Genomic DNA, 18,096 nt, shown 5'->3' on the forward strand with positions numbered 1-18,096 from the left:
TATCAAAAATGAAGGTTGTACTGCGCTTACAATAATTTGTTTGTCTTTTTTGAGCTTTTGCTTGTATCTGGTTTTAAAACACACTTTGTAGTTGCAGTGTATGATTGTCAGTTTAAATAGTGTCATAATATACAGTATGATGATGGTTGTATAAAGTACAGTAAGAGTTTGTAATTCATAATTAATCTCTTATATCCACAAAATGCCATTGAAAACATCACAATCACCTGTTTAAATTTGTATTAGCTTAGTACTTGAGTTGGTTTAAGAGACAAAATGACAACAAACTCAGGATTTATCATTTTATTTTTCAGCCAAAGTTGTTTTTAACTATAGCAGGGTCATTATGTGAATAAATCTATATCATAACATTGCAGAAAACATCTTTTTATTCAATGTTACATCGTTGTTGTCAGTAAGCTGAGAGCATAGAATTTCAGTTATGTCTATTGGTGCTATACATTTACATATACTGTAACCATTCATCTTTTTTTGTGTAAAGTTATACTTGCACTTTTTTGTCTTTTATTTATCTCGTGACCTGTCTTGTGAAATATCCAAACAGTAATGTTTCACTGTTGCTTATATAAAATGCAATCGTATTTTTTAATTGGTAAGAATATTTTGTATTCATATAAATTGTATAATATGTACTTAAGTGTATTAAAGTATTTTGAAAACTGCTATGCGCTGACTGTGTTTTTTCAGTCCAAATGATTATTTTTAGGTGTAGATGTTTTTCTTGATGCAGGTATTGACCCCCTTTGTTTCATTGCTCTGATTGCGCTCTGCAAAACTATTGCTCGCTTCTGCCATTGTGTTGCTTTCCGTGACTCCTCTGCTAGATTCTTTTTGTACTCTTTTATCTGAAGCTGAGCAGCAGCTAATTTCAGCTGGTAATTTCTTTCTGTGGCCTGCAGATGTTTATAACAGTCAGAGCAGGATGATCTGGATGAGTCGGTGGATTCAGTAGGTGCTTCTTGGTGTGGAGGGAGATTTTCAGTGTCCTTTAGCATCTGATTCTGAAACACAAAAGTTTTAGCATTTTGAAATATAATTTTTATGGTTTGTTAAAGCCTTCTGTTGGAGATTATGTGTGAATAAAAAAATGAAGGCTGTAATGATTACTCTAATAAACCTAGTTTTAAGTCTGTCATAGATAGATAGATAGACTTACCTTAGATTGTGTGAAATTAAACACAGTCGGAATCGCGTCTGAGTGTAAACGAGCTGATCCAGATTCAAAGCAATCCGGAGTGAAATGAGCGGAGCACAGAGACGAGGATTCAGATGGAGTCCATTCCGCGTCTTTACCCATATTCACTATCCAGAGGCGACGATGTTCCTCTTTTAAAGGGAGTCTGAGAGAAACAAGATAATCAGTAACTGAACGGTTTTGTTTTACTGCTAAACGGCAAACTGATCGCAAACTTACTTGAATGAGACACCGTGGGTATTCTCACCGCAGAAATCACAAGATTGCATCTCTTCAGCTCTGTTCACAGACACTAACCAAAGTTCAGAGACCAGAGTGATGATTCTGCATGCACAGGCTGTTTATACACAGTGCGGTGATTGCTGGTTCTCGTTCATGTAAAAGGTGATAATGGGCGATTTACACATCACCTGTGAGTAGATAGCCTACATTTGTCTTTTATTTGCATGATGGTTGTGGGATGGGCTTTTCTTTGCAGCAGCATTCAGACACCCCCAAAAAAGTTATAAAAAATTTAACTTAGCTAATATATTGGTGCTTCTTCATTTATAGAGTATCTGAGTTTTAACAAACCAATTCAAGTTTTAAAATAAAAAAATAGAATAGATTTAGCTTTAGATTTAGTCATGATGCATTGTTTTTCTTTTATGCTTTTCCTTTTTTTTTCCTGGAGGCAGATTTTGCTACATTGCTTCTCTCTGCTAAATCTTATGTACCCTCCCTTTTTCTCTCACACATATTTAAGAAATGAACATTGACATTCATAAAATGCCAATTAGTTTGAGAAAAACTGTTAAACAGAGCAATTCTCAACTACAGACAAAACTGGGCTGTGAAAGAAACTGGTTACCACCTTGAACCGCTCTATAGGAAGACTTGGATGATTTCCAAGCCATTAGCTGCCAAAGTCAAAAGAATAGGCCGTTAAGGTATTGTGATTAAAATGAGGACTGAGTTTAATTTAAAACATGTATTCTATTTATTGTGTGTCATTTTTATTTCTGTTTACAAAAGCACTCCTCTCTCTCTCTTTATGATATTTCTGTTTTCCTATACTTTAAAGATTATTAGCCTATATTTACAAAAATGTCTCCTTTAATACCCGTACTAGAAGATCACTGTCATCATCTCTGTCAAGTTGTTTTGACTCAGAAACTGTTTACTTGCCTACAAGGCCCTTAAAGGTTTAGCTCCTGCGTACCTAACTAGTCTTCTACCATACTACAATCCACCACGCTCTCTAAGGTTGCAAAACTCTGGACTTTTGGTAGTCCCTAGGATAGCAAAGTCCACTAAAGGAGGTAGAGCTTTTTTGCATTTGGCTCCCAAACTCTGGAATAGCCTTCCTGATAACGTTTGGGGTACAGACACACTCTCTCTGTTTAAATCTAGATTAAAGACATCTCTTTGGCCAAGCATTCAAATGATGCATCTCATAATCTTGCACTGCGCCCTGGATTGAGATCCCGTGCAACTAGGCATTACACAAGCTTTAGTCTGGATCCAGCCCTTACAAACACCTGAGATGACCGAACACCTGAGAAGAGATGATGCAAACCTCTCAGAGGACCTCATATGATGCCAACCCTGAAACAACATAAACTTCCAAATTTTGCTATAAGTTTGATTGCAACATAGAAGTGTTCATTGTCTGTTTGATTACGTCATTAACTGAATTTTACATTTCTACCATATTTGACAGTCACTACTGATAAGCTAAAGATAAATGTAATTTTCTGTAAAGCTGCTTTGCAACGATTTGTATCGTGAAAAGCGCTATACAAATAAACATGAACTGAACTGAATTAAATTTAATTGCTTCAGTTAGTCTTTTTTGATTTTAATCCTATTTTATTTATAGGCATTCTTGCAAATTTCACCTGGAAGTGCCAAGACACTGTGATACAGCAGAAATCAGATTTATTATGGCAGTGTTTTCCAGACCAGGAGGACATGCCAGGAAACAATTAAATTCATTACAGTCAGGAAATTCACCAAATTAAATTGATCAACTGTCCAAAATTGACGTTCAGGAGCAAATTGCAAAATCAAATGAGTCAGCATTTATTTATGTTATATACAGAAATATAAATAGCCTAAATATATTGCATATATGTATTTTGTTTTATGTAGGAAGCAGAAGTTCAAAGCACTATGGGGCGCACTACAGCTTCGGCATTTTCCGTCAGCGTTCGGCTCGTTGCTGCAGTGAATGATGTCACTGTTTCGCCCAGCGCTTTCCATTCGATCGCTCGCGCTACGCTGCTGTTTCATTCGTTGAGGTCGCCACCCGTTGCCACCCAGCCCCAGAAAAACAAAGCAAATCCTTCGGCAAGGTAGGATAATACAACATTTCCGTTGCACAGTTGTGTACTTTTTACAAAGAAAACACAATACCTGGACGTTTTTATTGCAAAACTAAAGGAATGTTTGGGTTTATGTCGCGTTTGCTATGCTGAGGGCCGTGCTGGGCGTTTCAACGACCGTTTTCATCAGTTTAATAATATACAGAACAACCCGCCTCTCTCATTTTACTATAAATGTACTGTTATAACATTGTTATGCCAATATCATGAATTATATACGTTTTTCATACAAGCTTTTGTCATTGCCCTGCGCAATGGAGTTGTTAGCTGTAGAGCTATCCTATATTCACAGCTAACTTAGATTATAAATTAAACAAGCGTGGATACAGGACAGTGTGCAGGATTTATTTAAATCTATGTGACATCATAGGGACATTTTAAATGATTAAATAAAAACCTAACTTATTTATATTAATTAGGTTTATAGGGAAGGCATCAGTTCTTGCAGATAAACCAGCAACCTCAAATTCCAAATGCTCTTCCAAACAAAGACATTCGTTTCAACAGTGTACCTTGTTCTATCGATTCCGAGTACACTATGTGTATTTTCATTGGCTTAATGTGAATTTATAGACATATGCATTCAGGCTATAGAGGATCCACCCAGCGCCTGTTTCTCTCTCGGTCTGTCATTGGATTAATGCTCTGTTATGAGGCCTGGGCTTTTGCTAGGCTTTTATTGTTTCCTGATGGTCTTCTTAAATGTAGTGTTTATTATAAACATGCATAACCATAGCTTTGAGTTTTGGTTAGATAATGGTTTATTCCTATAAAATGTGTGAATGTTGGAAAACCTCTGGTATAACAATGTTTTGACTGTTATTAAAATAAAATATATGCTGTATAAACTCTTTGAATGCAGGTCATAATTATTTTATTAATAATTAAATTGCACTTATCTGGCTTAACTGTATGGATGGAGTAATGGATAGTGTGTTATGTTGTCACTATAATATATTTTGTACTGCACTGTCTTAAGTTCTAGCTTATGCGAAGTGTTTAATAAAAAAAAAATCTGCCTCTGAAAAAGCTTGCAAGATTTTAACGCTTTGCACCATTGCTTTCTGAAGCCATAGACTTTTATAGTGAAGCAGTGACTTAATATGCACCCCAACTGCTGACATGCCAACAGCCCTGCTGAGCAAATAAAAAAGCTCCTGGAGTCAAAAAGATGAATGTTTTTGTGTTCAGACATTAGCATGCATTGCTTATAAACTGCAGTATTCATACTGGGCCCCTTATTCATTAGAATTTGTAGAGACAGACATATAATTGATTTGATATTAAAATCAGACTTGCTGATAATAAATGAAGGACAAAGCTTGCAAAAATAATAAATAAATGTAATTATAGGAACATAAAGGAATAAATGACCTGCTCAAACAAATACAATAAATTAAAAAAATTATAGTTCTGGATAATTATTAGTAATTGGCACCAGAGATGAAAATAATGTGCAACCATTTAGATCGCAAAATAACTTCAATGGCATAAATAACACCAGCAGTCATACATATTTAATGTATATTAATAATTGTTTTTTTTATTTAAATTTTTTAATTATTTATTATTCTAAAAGTTACATAAAATGTTATGTTCTTAAAATCAGACAATAATCAGAAACTAATCTCTATGAGACATAAAAGCTATATCTCTAATAATATGACTTTTCCAGTTACATTTTTAGTAGCCCTTAATCAGCACTTGAGGCCTATTTTCAGATCTGGTGCCTCTGTGCAATTGCGCATTATGAAATAACCTTGCACTGCCTGTCTCTTTACAACAGTGTAGACAGTCTAGTGTGTTTCGGAAACAAATACATCGATGTTCATTGTTCTCCTCGTCCTGTTTCCTCAAAGGCTGACAGCATGCATTCTGAAATGGTTGACATTCTTTCAAAGGGTGTGGTCTTCTGTCTCATAATGTAACTCATAACATGCATGGCTTCGTAAGGGAGGGTGGGGGTTTCCTTTGGGACATGTTGCCTTTGTGCAGCTGTGTAACTATTTTAGTTGACCCCTCCCAAAGGCAGGGTCCCCTACTTTAAGTTTTGCAGTTAGTTTTTGCATATAAATAAGGCAAGTAGTTGCTTAAATCTACCAGATTTTAGAAATCTTCTTGGTTCAAGCAGATGCAACAATCCTGATGTTGAAATTGGTTGGTGCAGGTCATTATGATGCCACTGAAAAAAACAAACAAAAAACCCCACTTGGTTATTGAATTCATAGCAGCCCTGTGTCCATAATGACGCAGATATTATTCAGAGACCAGTTACGGTTGCCTTAGGATGATGCCTTGTAAGGCTGATAGAAAACAGGCCAAAGGCTGTGTGTTGTGCCATTGTCTGTTCTGGTTTCACATTGCATCCTGGTGTAACACAAACCTGAAGTGGTCTACTTTATTTACCAGGCTCTAGGGGACACCCTTATTTTGCATTCACGTCTATTCTGTCACTTTGACATGTATCAGATGGTCTCTTTCCTGTGGTCTGTGTTGTGCTGTTGCATGAGCTGATATAATACTGCATGCTCTACCTTGACTCATAAAGGCCTGAATTTAACCAGGCCTTGATTGTATTAAATGGTTTATGTTAGGGCTGCATGATAATGGTTGAACTCAAAATTGTGATTTTTAATCATGACTGTTCTTATTTGAGATTGTTGTTGAGCTTTAATTTGAGATTGTTGTTGTTTTTACATTTGATCAGAATTATTGCACAAACTTCCAGAGAATGTTAATGTATACACATTACTTTTACCTTTTTGTCTGAATGATTGTATTTATCATATGTACATTAACACACTGACTACATTATGAACTGGTAAAACCTTAAAAATATTTCAAAAGCTGAAATGGTGAAATTCCTAATATTAATTTGAATAAATCCAAATTATGTTATGGCATTTCTATTAAAACAACAATGCCTTTTTATTGTAGCACAGAGGTTGCATAACTGCATTTATTCTGCAACTACATTCACAAACAATGTAGTCAAGAGATTCATGTTTGGATTTAATAAAGTTCGTCATTTGTAGGTTTGCATCAAATGGCACTTCGGCCTCTTAAAGGAACACAGACTGGCTGTATGCCACTTCCATTTGAGAAGAATTTCTAGATGGTAACATTTTTAGGAAATATATCCAGCTGGCCAATATTGCAGACAATCATGATTAATTAATGTAGAGGAGCAGAAATCATGATTTAAATATTATTAATCATGCAGCCCTAGTTTGTGCATTTGTCCCAGTTCTATTTTTATTAACCAATCTCAATGTTGTAACCAATAATGTTGTTTTACATTACGCCTTGTAGCCACCCCCGAGACACCTGTTACCATGTCCAAGTTTCTTAAACCCAAACTGAAGGTAAAATATGTGAGTTTGTGTGTGTCTCTGCCCTGGTTTGCTGTGTAGTAGCAATGAGAAAATAAACTGGAAATTGTCAATGTAGGAAGGGAAAAAACAGTGTGAAGTGTTTTTCTCCTTATTCTCTGGAAAAGAGAGACACATGGGCTGGGCTTTACCTTGGCTGTCGCCCCACACAGGCCCGTCACTGCAGCGCTGATGCTTTAGTCTGCACTGCAGCGAGAGGCAGAGGAGATGGTTAGACAAATGCAAGCAGAGAGAGGTTTTGTTTTCTGCATACTCATGCATTCATCATCATCTTAAGAAGCATCATCGCACTCACCTGAACTGAACGTAAGTGGTGGGATATGTGACAGGAGAATATAGGATATTTTTGAGGTCTGTGGATGCTCTTTTATGTATAATGCATGGAAAGGCTGGTTTATTTCAGATTTTGTGTGTTTGTTGCATGGTTTGTGTGGGTGTGTTCTGCATGATGTAGCCTAGTTGATATTCTGCCATGGATTAAGTCTTATAAAATCTGACTGAGTGTGATGTTTGGATCCCTGGCAGCTGTGATGGGAGAACCTTTTTTCCCTGCAGCAAACTATAATCATAAATATTCCATGTTTTAAGATGGACACAATTTTGGTGCATTGTCATTCTCAAGGTTAATTTAGCTTTAAACTCTTATTCAATAAAGTAGTCATTAACAGGATATGCTTTAAAGGTATAGTCGACTCAAAAATGAAAATTTACTTGCCTTTCAGTCATTCAAGATGTAGATCAGTTTGTTTCTTCATCAGAAAAGATTTGAAGAAATTCAGCATTACATCACGTGCTTACCATGTGAATGGGTGCCGTCATAATGAGAGTTCTAAACAAAAATGTTGGTGGATTTTGATGTGAGAAAAGCTTTTTCCCTGGAGGAAGTGTTGTTATGGATTATGGCTTGATAAATTCCTGAGAAGCAATGGCTAACATTAAAAATATAAGAAATGTATTTTTTACAAACAAACACATTTTCACTTCAAGATGTTAACTGATGGACTGCAGTCATGTGGATTACTTGTAGATTATTGTGATGTTATTATCAGATTATTGTGAGTTTGAATTCTCATTCTGACAGCACCCATTCGCTGCAGAGAATGCATTGTTGAGCAAGTGATGTAATGCTAAATTTCTCCAAATCTGTTCCAATAAAGACCGACTTTTCTGCATTTTGGATAGCCTGATGGTGAGTAAATTTTTTTAGCCAATTCTTTAAGTCTAAGGGTTTAAATAATATAGGCGCTTCATCTGTATCTCTATCGCTGTTATTTGAGCTTTTTGGTCTCTTCAAACAGCTACTATTAGCCAAGTTAATTCCATGGAGACAGCCCACCCATTTCCTCTAAATTCCTTAGGCCTGCATCCTCCCATTCAGACGTCAGCTCCTCTCGGACACAGATGTGTTACCATGGAAACTTCCAGGCTTTCAGTGTGATCTCACTGAGTTCTCAGTATTCCCAGCTTGATAGTGGGAGTGCATTTAATAATAAGTGCTTCACTCGTGCTGAACACTGATGTTTGAAGTATGGGATCCATGTTATGAAAAATGAACGCTTGAGGAAATGGGTGTCTTATTGCATCACTTCATTTTTCATGTCACCTTGTGATTTGATAAGGATCTAATCTCTTTAGCAATGCAGCTTCATGATTGACTCACTTTCATGTTCTAGTTTTCCTGGTTAGTGGTTCTTTTTCACACAGATGTCACTGTCTTCTGAAAACTGTTTTGAAAATCTGTGTCACCTTCAGGCTTGTGGTTATTAATATCCTAGATCTTCTCCAAGAGAATCTTAAGAATGTCTGTCAGGAAAACCTTATTTTCAGGACAGAGAGCGAATAGGAGACTTGATGCTATTAGAGAGTCCTGATTGTCTGGTTGAAGTGGGAATATTCTAAAACAGTAACAAAGGATCTTATAGGCTGCAAACAATTGGTTAGGGATTCACTGATATTAAAATTCTGGTCAAGTGCTATGTTCAAATCCAGTCACTTTTAGGGTTGGGAACCGAGAACCGGTTCTGTTCTTTAAAAAGAATCGGAACTTTAAGCAATTTCTAAGTTTCGGTTCCGAAAACGGTTCTGGTGCGACATGTGTCGTAAAGGATGTCACAAACCAAATAACAGAAACGCCGCCCTGCCTCTTTAATTACTGAGCACATTGATTCCAATGACGCGCATTCCACAGATGCGCCGCGTCTTTAATCACCGAACACAGAAACAGTAGTGTATCCATTGTCAACCAATACTGATATTTTTTAAATTACTAATATACATAAAAAAATCCTATTCCAATATCTTGTAAATTTCTAAAAGATGTTTTTTTTTTAGTTTTTTTTATTCTGTTGACTTCTCTTCCTTTTATGGTTTGTGGGTTTGTGGTTTTGACCATAATGGTTTTAGTATGACTATAACAAAGATGGTTGGTTTTGCTGAGTGGTTTTTTTTTTATTATTACACAAACCTCAAGAACATAAAATGGTTTTCAGCATGTCATATCTTAAAGCTCTTGTAATGGTTGCCTGTTCATAAATCATAAATGGCCACTGTATTGCAGCAGGGCGAGAGGTTGGACTTTGCCTGTGTCATCATGTGTTGGGAATGTGAGAGACAGTTACTGAAGCGCTCTGCTCAATGAACGAGCATGTGGGAAAGAGAAGGGAACATTCCAGAGTGTTGCTGGACTGCTGTATTCATTTGGATTTAGAAGCAGCAGACTAAGACAAATGATAGAGAGGAGCAGGGAGGGAGAAGAACGTGTGAGTTTGTGTTATCACTAGTACGCAGTCGCTTTTAGAGGTGCTATCTGTTGCTACAGCTGGACTGCAGTGAGACCCTCGTGGACACGTAGCTTTGTATTCTGGTGAGTTTTATTGCTTTTTTGGGCATTTTAATTTGCGACTTTTATTTCATGCTTAAGTATTTTGAAAAACATCACAACCTAAATATTGAGAGATCATGTTTATTAAAGACTCATCATGGGTTGACATCTGCTGACTTTTGATCTGTGCATGGGTGTGGCCTATTGAATTTTTTTTCTGACGCACATTTGCCGGCTTAATTTAATGGTACAGATCCGCGGTCATGACATCTATCCTCGCAGAGCTGTCTGAGTAAAACAAAGCTGAGCTGGTCTTAATCCCCTGTCTGATCTAAGCGGACATGGAGACAGGATCATTTTAGGAGAGGCAGGGTGGGGGGAAGGGCGGCATGCGTCCAGCTGATCTGGACAATACAGGACATATTCACAGTAGAGCACAAGCTGTGCATTAGAACATCGGTCATTCATCACATTTTTCATCTGGAAGTGTTTTATGCTTTTTTAAGAGGTTATGATTGAGTCAAGGGCCTCACTAATGGATCAGCCATTAGCTAATCACTTCCTCATCTGCTTTCTCTTTTCCATCCTTCTGTCATTATATCAAGCGGATGTTTTGTGCAGGGCTGATCTCCTGCAGTTAATTATCTAACTTCATGAGACTTCATAAGCTATTGCCATTTCTGTCTCTTTTATATTTAGCATGATCTTCTCTTTGCTCTTGTTCCATCATCTTTATTTTTTTTCTTCTATGTACATGCATGGAGGATTATAGTGGAAAGATGGCCGTTTTGGCCAGCATAACAAAAGACTGTATTGATCCAGGGGTGACAGTGCATTACATGGCTGACTCCATAGTCTGGTCCCTCTTCACATTGTTAAAGTGCTGTTTTGTTAGTTTTCCTGACCTCGGCTCAGCCTGAACCCTTTTCCAAATGCATCCTATAATGGATTCGCTTCAGCAAATGGAGCACACCATGTGATTGTTAGACAACATCCACATGCAGACACACAGTAATGCTATTGTTGAATAAACCCATAGAAATATGTGGTAATTGAATTAGCTTAAAGATTTTATAAAGAAAGCTTTTTAATTAATGTTTTTAACAAGGGAAAAGTTTTACAGTTTCTGTCAAATATTAAGCTATAATATAGTTTTGCATATAGTTAAAGCTGGAATACACTACATGACTTTTGCACAGATTTTTGCTCCAGTTTACAGTCTGGACAAACCAACACTGTAGTTGCCGGAAGTCATCGCTAATCTGAAGATTTTGGGTAGTTAGAGTTTTCAGATTTCACAGAAAATCACGTAGTGTATGATGGGCACAGACTCATTAGACTTTAATTCCATACTGTTGGAGAATATAAAACATGACGGATATTTTGAGCTGATTATAGAACAGATTGTTTTAATTTGTCTTGTGTCTCCTATCAACAAAGTGCATGTTTTTGGTAGTGTCTTTTGTTTGGAACAACAGCGAGAGAAGGGTATAATGCAGAGTGTTTTAAATGCTTACAATAATTTTTTTTATTGTAATTTAAATTCTAATATTCTGGTCAAGAAAATAACCTTCAACGTTAGATGAATAAATAAATAATTAGATGATCCTCACCGAAAGGGGTTACAAATTTGCCATGCTATTTCTAAAACAGATGAAGAATGTTCAGCTGTTCACACGTCAGTGTGGAATGTACACACCTGTGTGTGAAGTCAATTCTTCTACTCTTTGTCCTAAGTTAGATTTTTATCACCACTTTAAACATCATTTTGATTTGAGCCAGATGTGTCTGACTGCATTAACAGGGAATTTATTATCCTATCCTTAGACTCTTCTGAAATGGACCAAAAACTTGACCCTGCATTCCCAGAAATCCAGTCAGTCTGGTGCTCAAAATCATCAAACCTCTTTGAGAATCAGCTTACGATTCTCCTGATTTAACAGCTTTTGTCATTATATTACCTGACTACAATAAACATGACACATAATGTATTTATTTACGAGTATAAAGAGTTTTGAGGATCGTTTTGAGTCATTTTCCAGTGTTTCTTCTGTCAACAGCTTTGTTGATTATAATGAGAGCAATTTAGTTTTGCTTCACATCAGAATAAGCTGTTGTTGAGTTTATTCCATCCCCCAGCCTCTGACATTAGCAGTTTTGTGGTGACAACTGTTTTAGAATGGAACAGTTCTAGATCATAAAACGGTACACTATTCGTGGAAAAAGAGCTAGAGACATTAGCTGTAACCTGGGTGTGACCCATCTTTCCCTGATTCATTCATTCTGGACACAAGCATAACCTCGTCCCCTCCACCCTCGAATACAGCTGAAGTCCCCCCCTCTCCACTGACAGTATGGGACGGATGCCGTTGGACTGGGGTGGATGTAGCTTTGGATTGGTGGGGGTTGTGTTCAGTGTCAGCAGGGGGCTGATGGCAGCACTCTCTTTGTGATGGTTTGCTCAGAAGCGTTAGGAATTTCCGCTGGGCCCCCATGTGCTCAGCTGTTGGGCATTGCTGGGGAGAGTTGTGTCTTTTAACTCATAAAATGTCTGCCTGGTTTTAGGTACCTCCCTTGAGTGAGTGACTTAGTGGTGTCTTTTTAATTTTTTTTTATTTACGTCAATACACAATTGCCTTAGTTAAAACATGAAAGTTGCTGTATAAACGCTTGAATTTGTCAGTTTTTGCCTATTACCTGGAAGTTCCCATTGTTTCCTTTCAAGTAACAATCTTGCTGTACTCTTGTTCCTTTCTTATCAGGAAGTGTATTCACATTTTTGCTTTTGCTTACTAAACCCAAGTTCATGTGGAAGGACTTGGACATTTGGAGATTTATTCATTATCTTTTCCCTCTTTTAGAAAATGGATATCAGCGGAGTTAAAGTTCTGGAGTCAGCCGACGACATCCAGGAGCGCCGTCAGCAGGTTCTTGACCGGTATCGTCGCTTCAAGGAGCTGTCCGTTGTGCGCAGACAGAAACTTGAAGACTCTTACCGGTTCCAGTTCTTCCGTCGAGATGCAGATGAGCTTGAGAAATGGATCCAAGAGAAGCTACAGATCGCCTCTGATGAGAACTACAAGGACCCCAGTAACCTACAGGTGAGACTTAAAATAAGCTTCATAAGCATCCTTTCTGAAATCACATGTGCTTTCAGAATGTGCTGTCACCTCTGTTCATGAAGTGACTCCTCCCTTAAGCTGTAAATTCCTTGGCTGGGTCTGTCTGCTGTAATCAGCAGTGAATTACTTTATAGAGTCATCATATTGTTATAATAGCTGAATCCAGTAAATTAACATGCATACAGTGACTTTGGTCACAAGGTTTGTGTTGTGACTTATGCAGACATTAATAATTCTGCAGTTGGTTGAAATCAGGTCTTACAAAGTTGGAAACTTCTCAGAAGAAATGCATTTTTACAATATACAGTGTTTATAAATAAAATCTGCATATGATGCATTTTTTTCTCATATAGCATTTTCTCCCCATCTCTTAGGGAAAGCTCCAGAAACATCAAGCCTTTGAGGCCGAGGTGCAGGCTAATGCTGGGGCCATCATTAAACTGGACGAGACCGGCAATCTCATGATATCTGAGAGCCATTTTGCATCTGAAACCATTCGAGTAAGGTTTTTTCTTTTTAATACCACATACTAGAGTTCCATAATGGAGAAAAGTGAAATTTATAGTGTTTTAACTTTATCCTATATGGATCAGTCTTTCACGCCTTACCGGACCGCTCAGCGACCAATAGTAAAAAGTGTCAATTATGGTGCTTTTATTCCAGTAGGTACTTGAGTGCGGTGAAATTTTTTTTGTTGTAGTTTGTTTTACAGTGCATGTACCTTAAAAGAACTGAGTGCTGTGTTCATTTTCATTCTACCTCAAGTTGCTTATTCAGCCTTTCTATTACAGTCTAAGCTGACTTGGTTTTTCAAAAAAAAAAAATTCTCGCTTTAATCTGAGCTATCCTTGATTAGTGTTTTTGTTTCTGTTTACGTTTTCTTTTGATACTAATTGTCTGTCTTCATCCCCTCTTAAAACTCAGACCCGTCTAGAGGAACTTCACCGTCTGTGGGACCTGCTGCTGCAGAAGACTAAAGAGAAGGGAGTGCGTCTCCTGCAGGCCCAGAAATTGGTGCAGTACCTCCGTGAGTGTGAGGATGCCCTGGACTGGATCAGTGACAAGGTGTGAAACCACAGTAGACATAATATATTACGCTGTATATATGTTGGGTCAATACTGCAGTATAATTTCATCCAATAGATTTGAAGACATAATAACAATGCTTTATTGCAGGAAGCTATTGCCACTTCAGAGGAGCTTGGCCAGGACCTGGAGCATGTGGAGGTTCTGCAGAAGAAGTTTGAAGAATTCCAGACAGACCTGGCGGCCCACGAGGAGCGTGTGAATGAGGTGAACCAGGCAGCCGGTAAGCTTACCCAAGAGAACCATCCTGAGGCTGAGCTCATTCTGAAGAAGCAGGAGGAGGTGAACGCTGCCTGGCAGAGGCTGAAGGGTTTGGCTCAGCAAAGGCAGGGCAAACTATTTGGAGCTGCTGAGGTGCAGCGTTTCAACCGGTGGGTTAATCAGGACATTTGTAATCACTACTATACAAATTTGTTGGTTTGAATGTGTTTAGTCACTGAAATGTTCTGTTCTGATCTACAGGGATGTGGATGAGACAATCAGCTGGATTAAGGAGAAGGAGCAGCTGATGGCATCTGATGATTTTGGGCGTGACCTTGCCAGCGTTCAAGCCCTGCTCCGGAAACACGAGGGGCTGGAAAGAGATTTGGCAGCCTTGGAGGACAAGGTCAGACTCAGCATATCCACAGACTCTCTTTTTCTATCCCTCAATACAGACCTGCCCATCACACTTATAAACTTATTCTTTTATTGTTTTATTTTTGTACATTTAATTTGTTGCAGAGATGTACAACAGAATGTGCAAGCATTGTTCAGTCATTCAGTTTGTTTGATACAGACATTCTGTTCTGTCTTCAGGTAAACACTCTTGGCGGCGAGGCAGACCGTCTGCAGCAGACACACCCCCAGAATGCCTCTCAGATCCACCTGAAAAGAGACGAACTCATTACCAACTGGGAGCAGATCCGTACCCTGGCAGCTGAACGACACGCTCGGCTCAATGACTCCTACAGGTAGGCTAAGACACAACTTTTTTGCTTTTGATCACTACTTCAAATTAATTGGTTGAGATTTTAGGCTCAGTTTACACAATGCTAGCTTGTGATCTCATGGTTGTCTTGCTTCTAGGTTGCAGCGCTTCACTGCAGATTTTCGTGACCTGACCAGCTGGGTGACGGAGATGAAGGCTCTGATCAATGCAGATGAGCTGGCCAACGATGTGGCCGGAGCAGAGGCCCTGCTTGACCGCCATCAGGAGCATAAGGTATTGAAATTTGAAAATCTAAACAAGTAGAGCAACATGGGAAAATTATGTTTGGATCATAAATATAGGATCTTAAACCTTTCTTTCTTTTTTAAAACTGATTTGCTGATTTAGTATTGCATTTATAGTATTGCTCTACCAAGGATGCTTGACATTGAAAGACCATAATGTCCATAATGTTTACCAGGGCGAGATTGATGCTCATGAGGACAGTTTTAAATCTACCGATGAGGCTGGGCAGGCTCTGCTGAACACTGGACATTATGCTTCTGAGGAAGTCAAAGAAAAGGTGTGACTGACCTTGGACCTGTGTTGGCTATTTTCAAATCATCATTCATGCATTTTTAATTATAAAGTGAGAATCTGAATGACCCTCATTTTGTGTTTGTTGGTGTAGCTGGGCATCCTGTCTGAAGAGAAAGTGTCTCTTCTGGAGCTGTGGGAGCTACGCAGGCAGCAGTATGAGCAGTGCATGGACCTGCAGCTGTTTTACAGAGACACTGAGCAGGTCGACAACTGGATGAGCAAGCAAGAGGTACAAATTCATCTAGGCTTATCATATTATGAGGATCAACCAAAATACTTTCTCTGAATTGTGTAACACTTTAATTTTGTTTACACCTGAGAGCAAAGATTTAAACATTTCAAACTGTTTTTCTCAAAGGCTTTCCTGCTGAATGAAGATCTGGGTGACTCTCTGGACAGCGTTGAAGCTCTTCTGAAGAAACATGAAGACTTTGAGAAATCCCTCAGTGCCCAGGAAGAGAAGATCACTGTAAGAAATCACAGTTTGACATAAAATCCAAGGCCTGTTATAATCAGGTTTACAAATTTTCTTTCTAATTCTCTACTGAAATACACAGGCCCTGGATGAATTTGCCACCAAACTGATACAGAACAATCACTACGCCAAGGAGGATGTGGCCACTCGCAGAGATGCAGTAAGTGGAGATTAGCACCCTGAAACGTCCTTCATTTCAACCCCACAAGCACTTTCCTCCCCTCAATTATTGCTGACAGAAGTGCTGAATCACTGGTAATACTATGACTTAAACACCTTTTTTTTACTTCAGCTGCTGAGCAGACGCAACGCTCTTCACGAGCGTGCTCAGTTTCGCCGTGCCGCCCTGGAGGACTCTTTCCATCTGCAGCAGTTTTTCCGGGACTCTGATGAGCTCAAGAGCTGGATCAATGAGAAGATGAAGACTGCCACTGACGAGGCCTACAAGGTATGTTGTCCTAGAGTTGTTTTACACATTTAGAATCAATTGTTTATATTTGCTTCTTACTCTCACCCTCTATTCCTTCTCTATCAGGACCCATCCAACCTGCAGGGAAAGGTACAGAAGCACCAGGCCTTCGAAGCTGAGCTCTCTGCCAATCAAAGCCGCATTGATGCACTGCAGAAGTCAGGCCAGGAGCTGATTGATGGAAAACACTATGCTTCCAGCGAGGTGTCCACCCGAATGGATGAGGTCAGCTCTCAGTGGAAGAAACTTCTAGAGGCAACTGAACTCAAAGGTGAGAAAATGGCACAGTACTGCCAATTTCACAGAAAGAGACAGTTGTCTGTAGTTAAAAACTGTTTATCTGATTTATTATTGGTAATTATGAAACAAAAGGCATATTTTTCAGTGATATCACATTATTTACTCATTCAGGGATTAAGTTGCGTGAAGCGAACCAGCAGCAGCAGTTCAATCGTAATGTAGAGGACATCGAGCTGTGGCTGTATGAGGTGGAGGGACACCTAGCCTCCGATGACTTTGGCAAAGACCTGACCAGTGTCCAGAATCTTCAAAAGAAACATGCTCTGCTGGAGGCTGATGTGGCTGCTCACCAGGTAACAACATCTGAATGATTTTCAAAGCAACTGATTTTAGACATTTACACTGTTTCTTGTATGATTCTGTGCAGCTGGCAGTTTTTGTTTTTTAACATCTGAACTCATTCATCTTAACTCTCCTCTTTACAGGACCGCATTGATGGCATTACTATTCAGGCCAGGCAATTCCAGGAGGCTGGCCATTTTGATGCTGATAACATCCGCAAAAAACAAGAGGCTCTTGTGGCACGCTACGAGGCTCTAAAGGAGCCCATGGCTGCCCGCAAACAGAAGCTGTCAGACTCTCTGCGCCTTCAACAACTTTTCAGGGATGTGGAAGATGAGGAGACCTGGATCCGAGAAAAGGAACCCATCGCTTCCTCCACCAACAGGGGTTAGTGTGATTAAATTGCATGAATGAAACCTGAAATGACTATAAACTGTTGGTATTCTTAAAACAACGATTTTCTCGTAATCTCTCAGGAAAAGACCTTATTGGAGTCCAGAACCTTCTGAAGAAACATCAGGCTCTGCAGGCGGAAATCTCTGGCCATGAACCCCGAATCAAGGCTGTTACTCAGAAGGGGGAGGCCATGATTGAAGAAGGTAATATTTAATTCTTGCACTTTCATCAGTCGACTTTCTATTAGGCATCGGTTCAGAACACCTTTAGTCATTATTCAAAGTAGAAACAATAAATTTGAAATATTCATGAACATAAAATGCTTTTTTTCAAATTTCAGGTCACTTTGCAGGGGAGGATGTAAAAGCTAAGCTGGAAGAGCTGCACAATCGTTGGGATGGACTGAAGGGAAAAGCGGCCCAGCGTAGACAGGATCTGGAGGACTCCCTTCAGGCTCAGCAGTACTTTGCTGATGCCAATGAGGCTGAGTCTTGGATGAGAGAGAAGGAGCCCATTGTAGGAAGCACCGACTATGGCAAAGATGAAGACTCTGCAGAGGTAAACAAGATAGAGGGCTGGATCTAGAATGAAATTAGTTAGAATATTACATTGCATTTTTACTAATATTTGAGCAAAAAATGCAATGTAAGGTAAAAAAAAT

The 18,096-nt window shown here is 38.8% G+C and overlaps 2 protein-coding genes across 7 annotated transcripts in view; one reads left to right on the plus strand and one right to left on the minus strand.

The window, feature by feature from the left end:
• Positions 1-100: 100 nt before the first annotated feature.
• On the minus strand, positions 101-1,625 carry si:dkey-228b2.6. Its single transcript, XM_019092225.2, has 3 exons — positions 1,436-1,625; positions 1,178-1,361; positions 101-1,022 (listed from the first exon to the last, which is right to left on the minus strand). Exons 1-3 carry the CDS (start codon positions 1,483-1,485, stop codon positions 705-707), a joined length of 552 nt encoding a protein of 183 aa, XP_018947770.1. The 5' UTR covers positions 1,486-1,625; the 3' UTR covers positions 101-704.
• A 1,769-nt stretch (positions 1,626-3,394) lies between these two features.
• Positions 3,395-18,096, plus strand: part of sptan1 (spectrin alpha, non-erythrocytic 1) — a 32,857-nt gene continuing 18,155 nt past the window's right edge. For all 6 annotated transcript variants that reach the window (XM_042747650.1, XM_042747651.1, XM_042747653.1 and 3 more), the window contains exons 1-18: positions 3,395-3,552; positions 12,657-12,896; positions 13,292-13,417; positions 13,842-13,982; positions 14,094-14,374; positions 14,466-14,610; positions 14,802-14,956; positions 15,072-15,207; positions 15,395-15,496; positions 15,605-15,742; positions 15,872-15,982; positions 16,071-16,148; positions 16,281-16,436; positions 16,524-16,728; positions 16,869-17,050; positions 17,183-17,426; positions 17,516-17,638; positions 17,776-17,993. In XM_042747650.1, the coding sequence (XP_042603584.1) occupies positions 12,660-12,896; positions 13,292-13,417; positions 13,842-13,982; positions 14,094-14,374; positions 14,466-14,610; positions 14,802-14,956; positions 15,072-15,207; positions 15,395-15,496; positions 15,605-15,742; positions 15,872-15,982; positions 16,071-16,148; positions 16,281-16,436; positions 16,524-16,728; positions 16,869-17,050; positions 17,183-17,426; positions 17,516-17,638; positions 17,776-17,993 (2,778 nt within the window). In that variant the 5' untranslated portion in view covers positions 3,395-3,552; positions 12,657-12,659. The remainder of the gene's footprint in view (positions 3,553-12,656; positions 12,897-13,291; positions 13,418-13,841; positions 13,983-14,093; positions 14,375-14,465; positions 14,611-14,801; positions 14,957-15,071; positions 15,208-15,394; positions 15,497-15,604; positions 15,743-15,871; positions 15,983-16,070; positions 16,149-16,280; positions 16,437-16,523; positions 16,729-16,868; positions 17,051-17,182; positions 17,427-17,515; positions 17,639-17,775; positions 17,994-18,096) is intronic.

This window comes from Cyprinus carpio, chromosome B21, assembly GCF_018340385.1.
Source record: "Cyprinus carpio isolate SPL01 chromosome B21, ASM1834038v1, whole genome shotgun sequence".
Taxonomy (NCBI): Eukaryota; Metazoa; Chordata; class Actinopteri; order Cypriniformes; family Cyprinidae; genus Cyprinus; species Cyprinus carpio.

What these genes read in the sequence shown, in the direction of transcription:
- si:dkey-228b2.6 (XM_019092225.2), bottom strand. Translation starts at nt 1,485, where the DNA reads ATGCAATCTTGTGATTTCTGCGGTGAGAATACCCACGGTGTCTCATTC. An exon ending in ACCCACGGTGTCTCATTCAA is followed by an intron (nt 1,362 to 1,435) that starts GTAAGTTTGCGA and finishes TGTTTCTCTCAG; the next exon opens with ACTCCCTTTAAAAGAGGAAC. An exon ending in TTAATTTCACACAATCTAAG is followed by an intron (nt 1,023 to 1,177) that starts GTAAGTCTATCT and finishes TTTGTGTTTCAG; the next exon opens with AATCAGATGCTAAAGGACAC.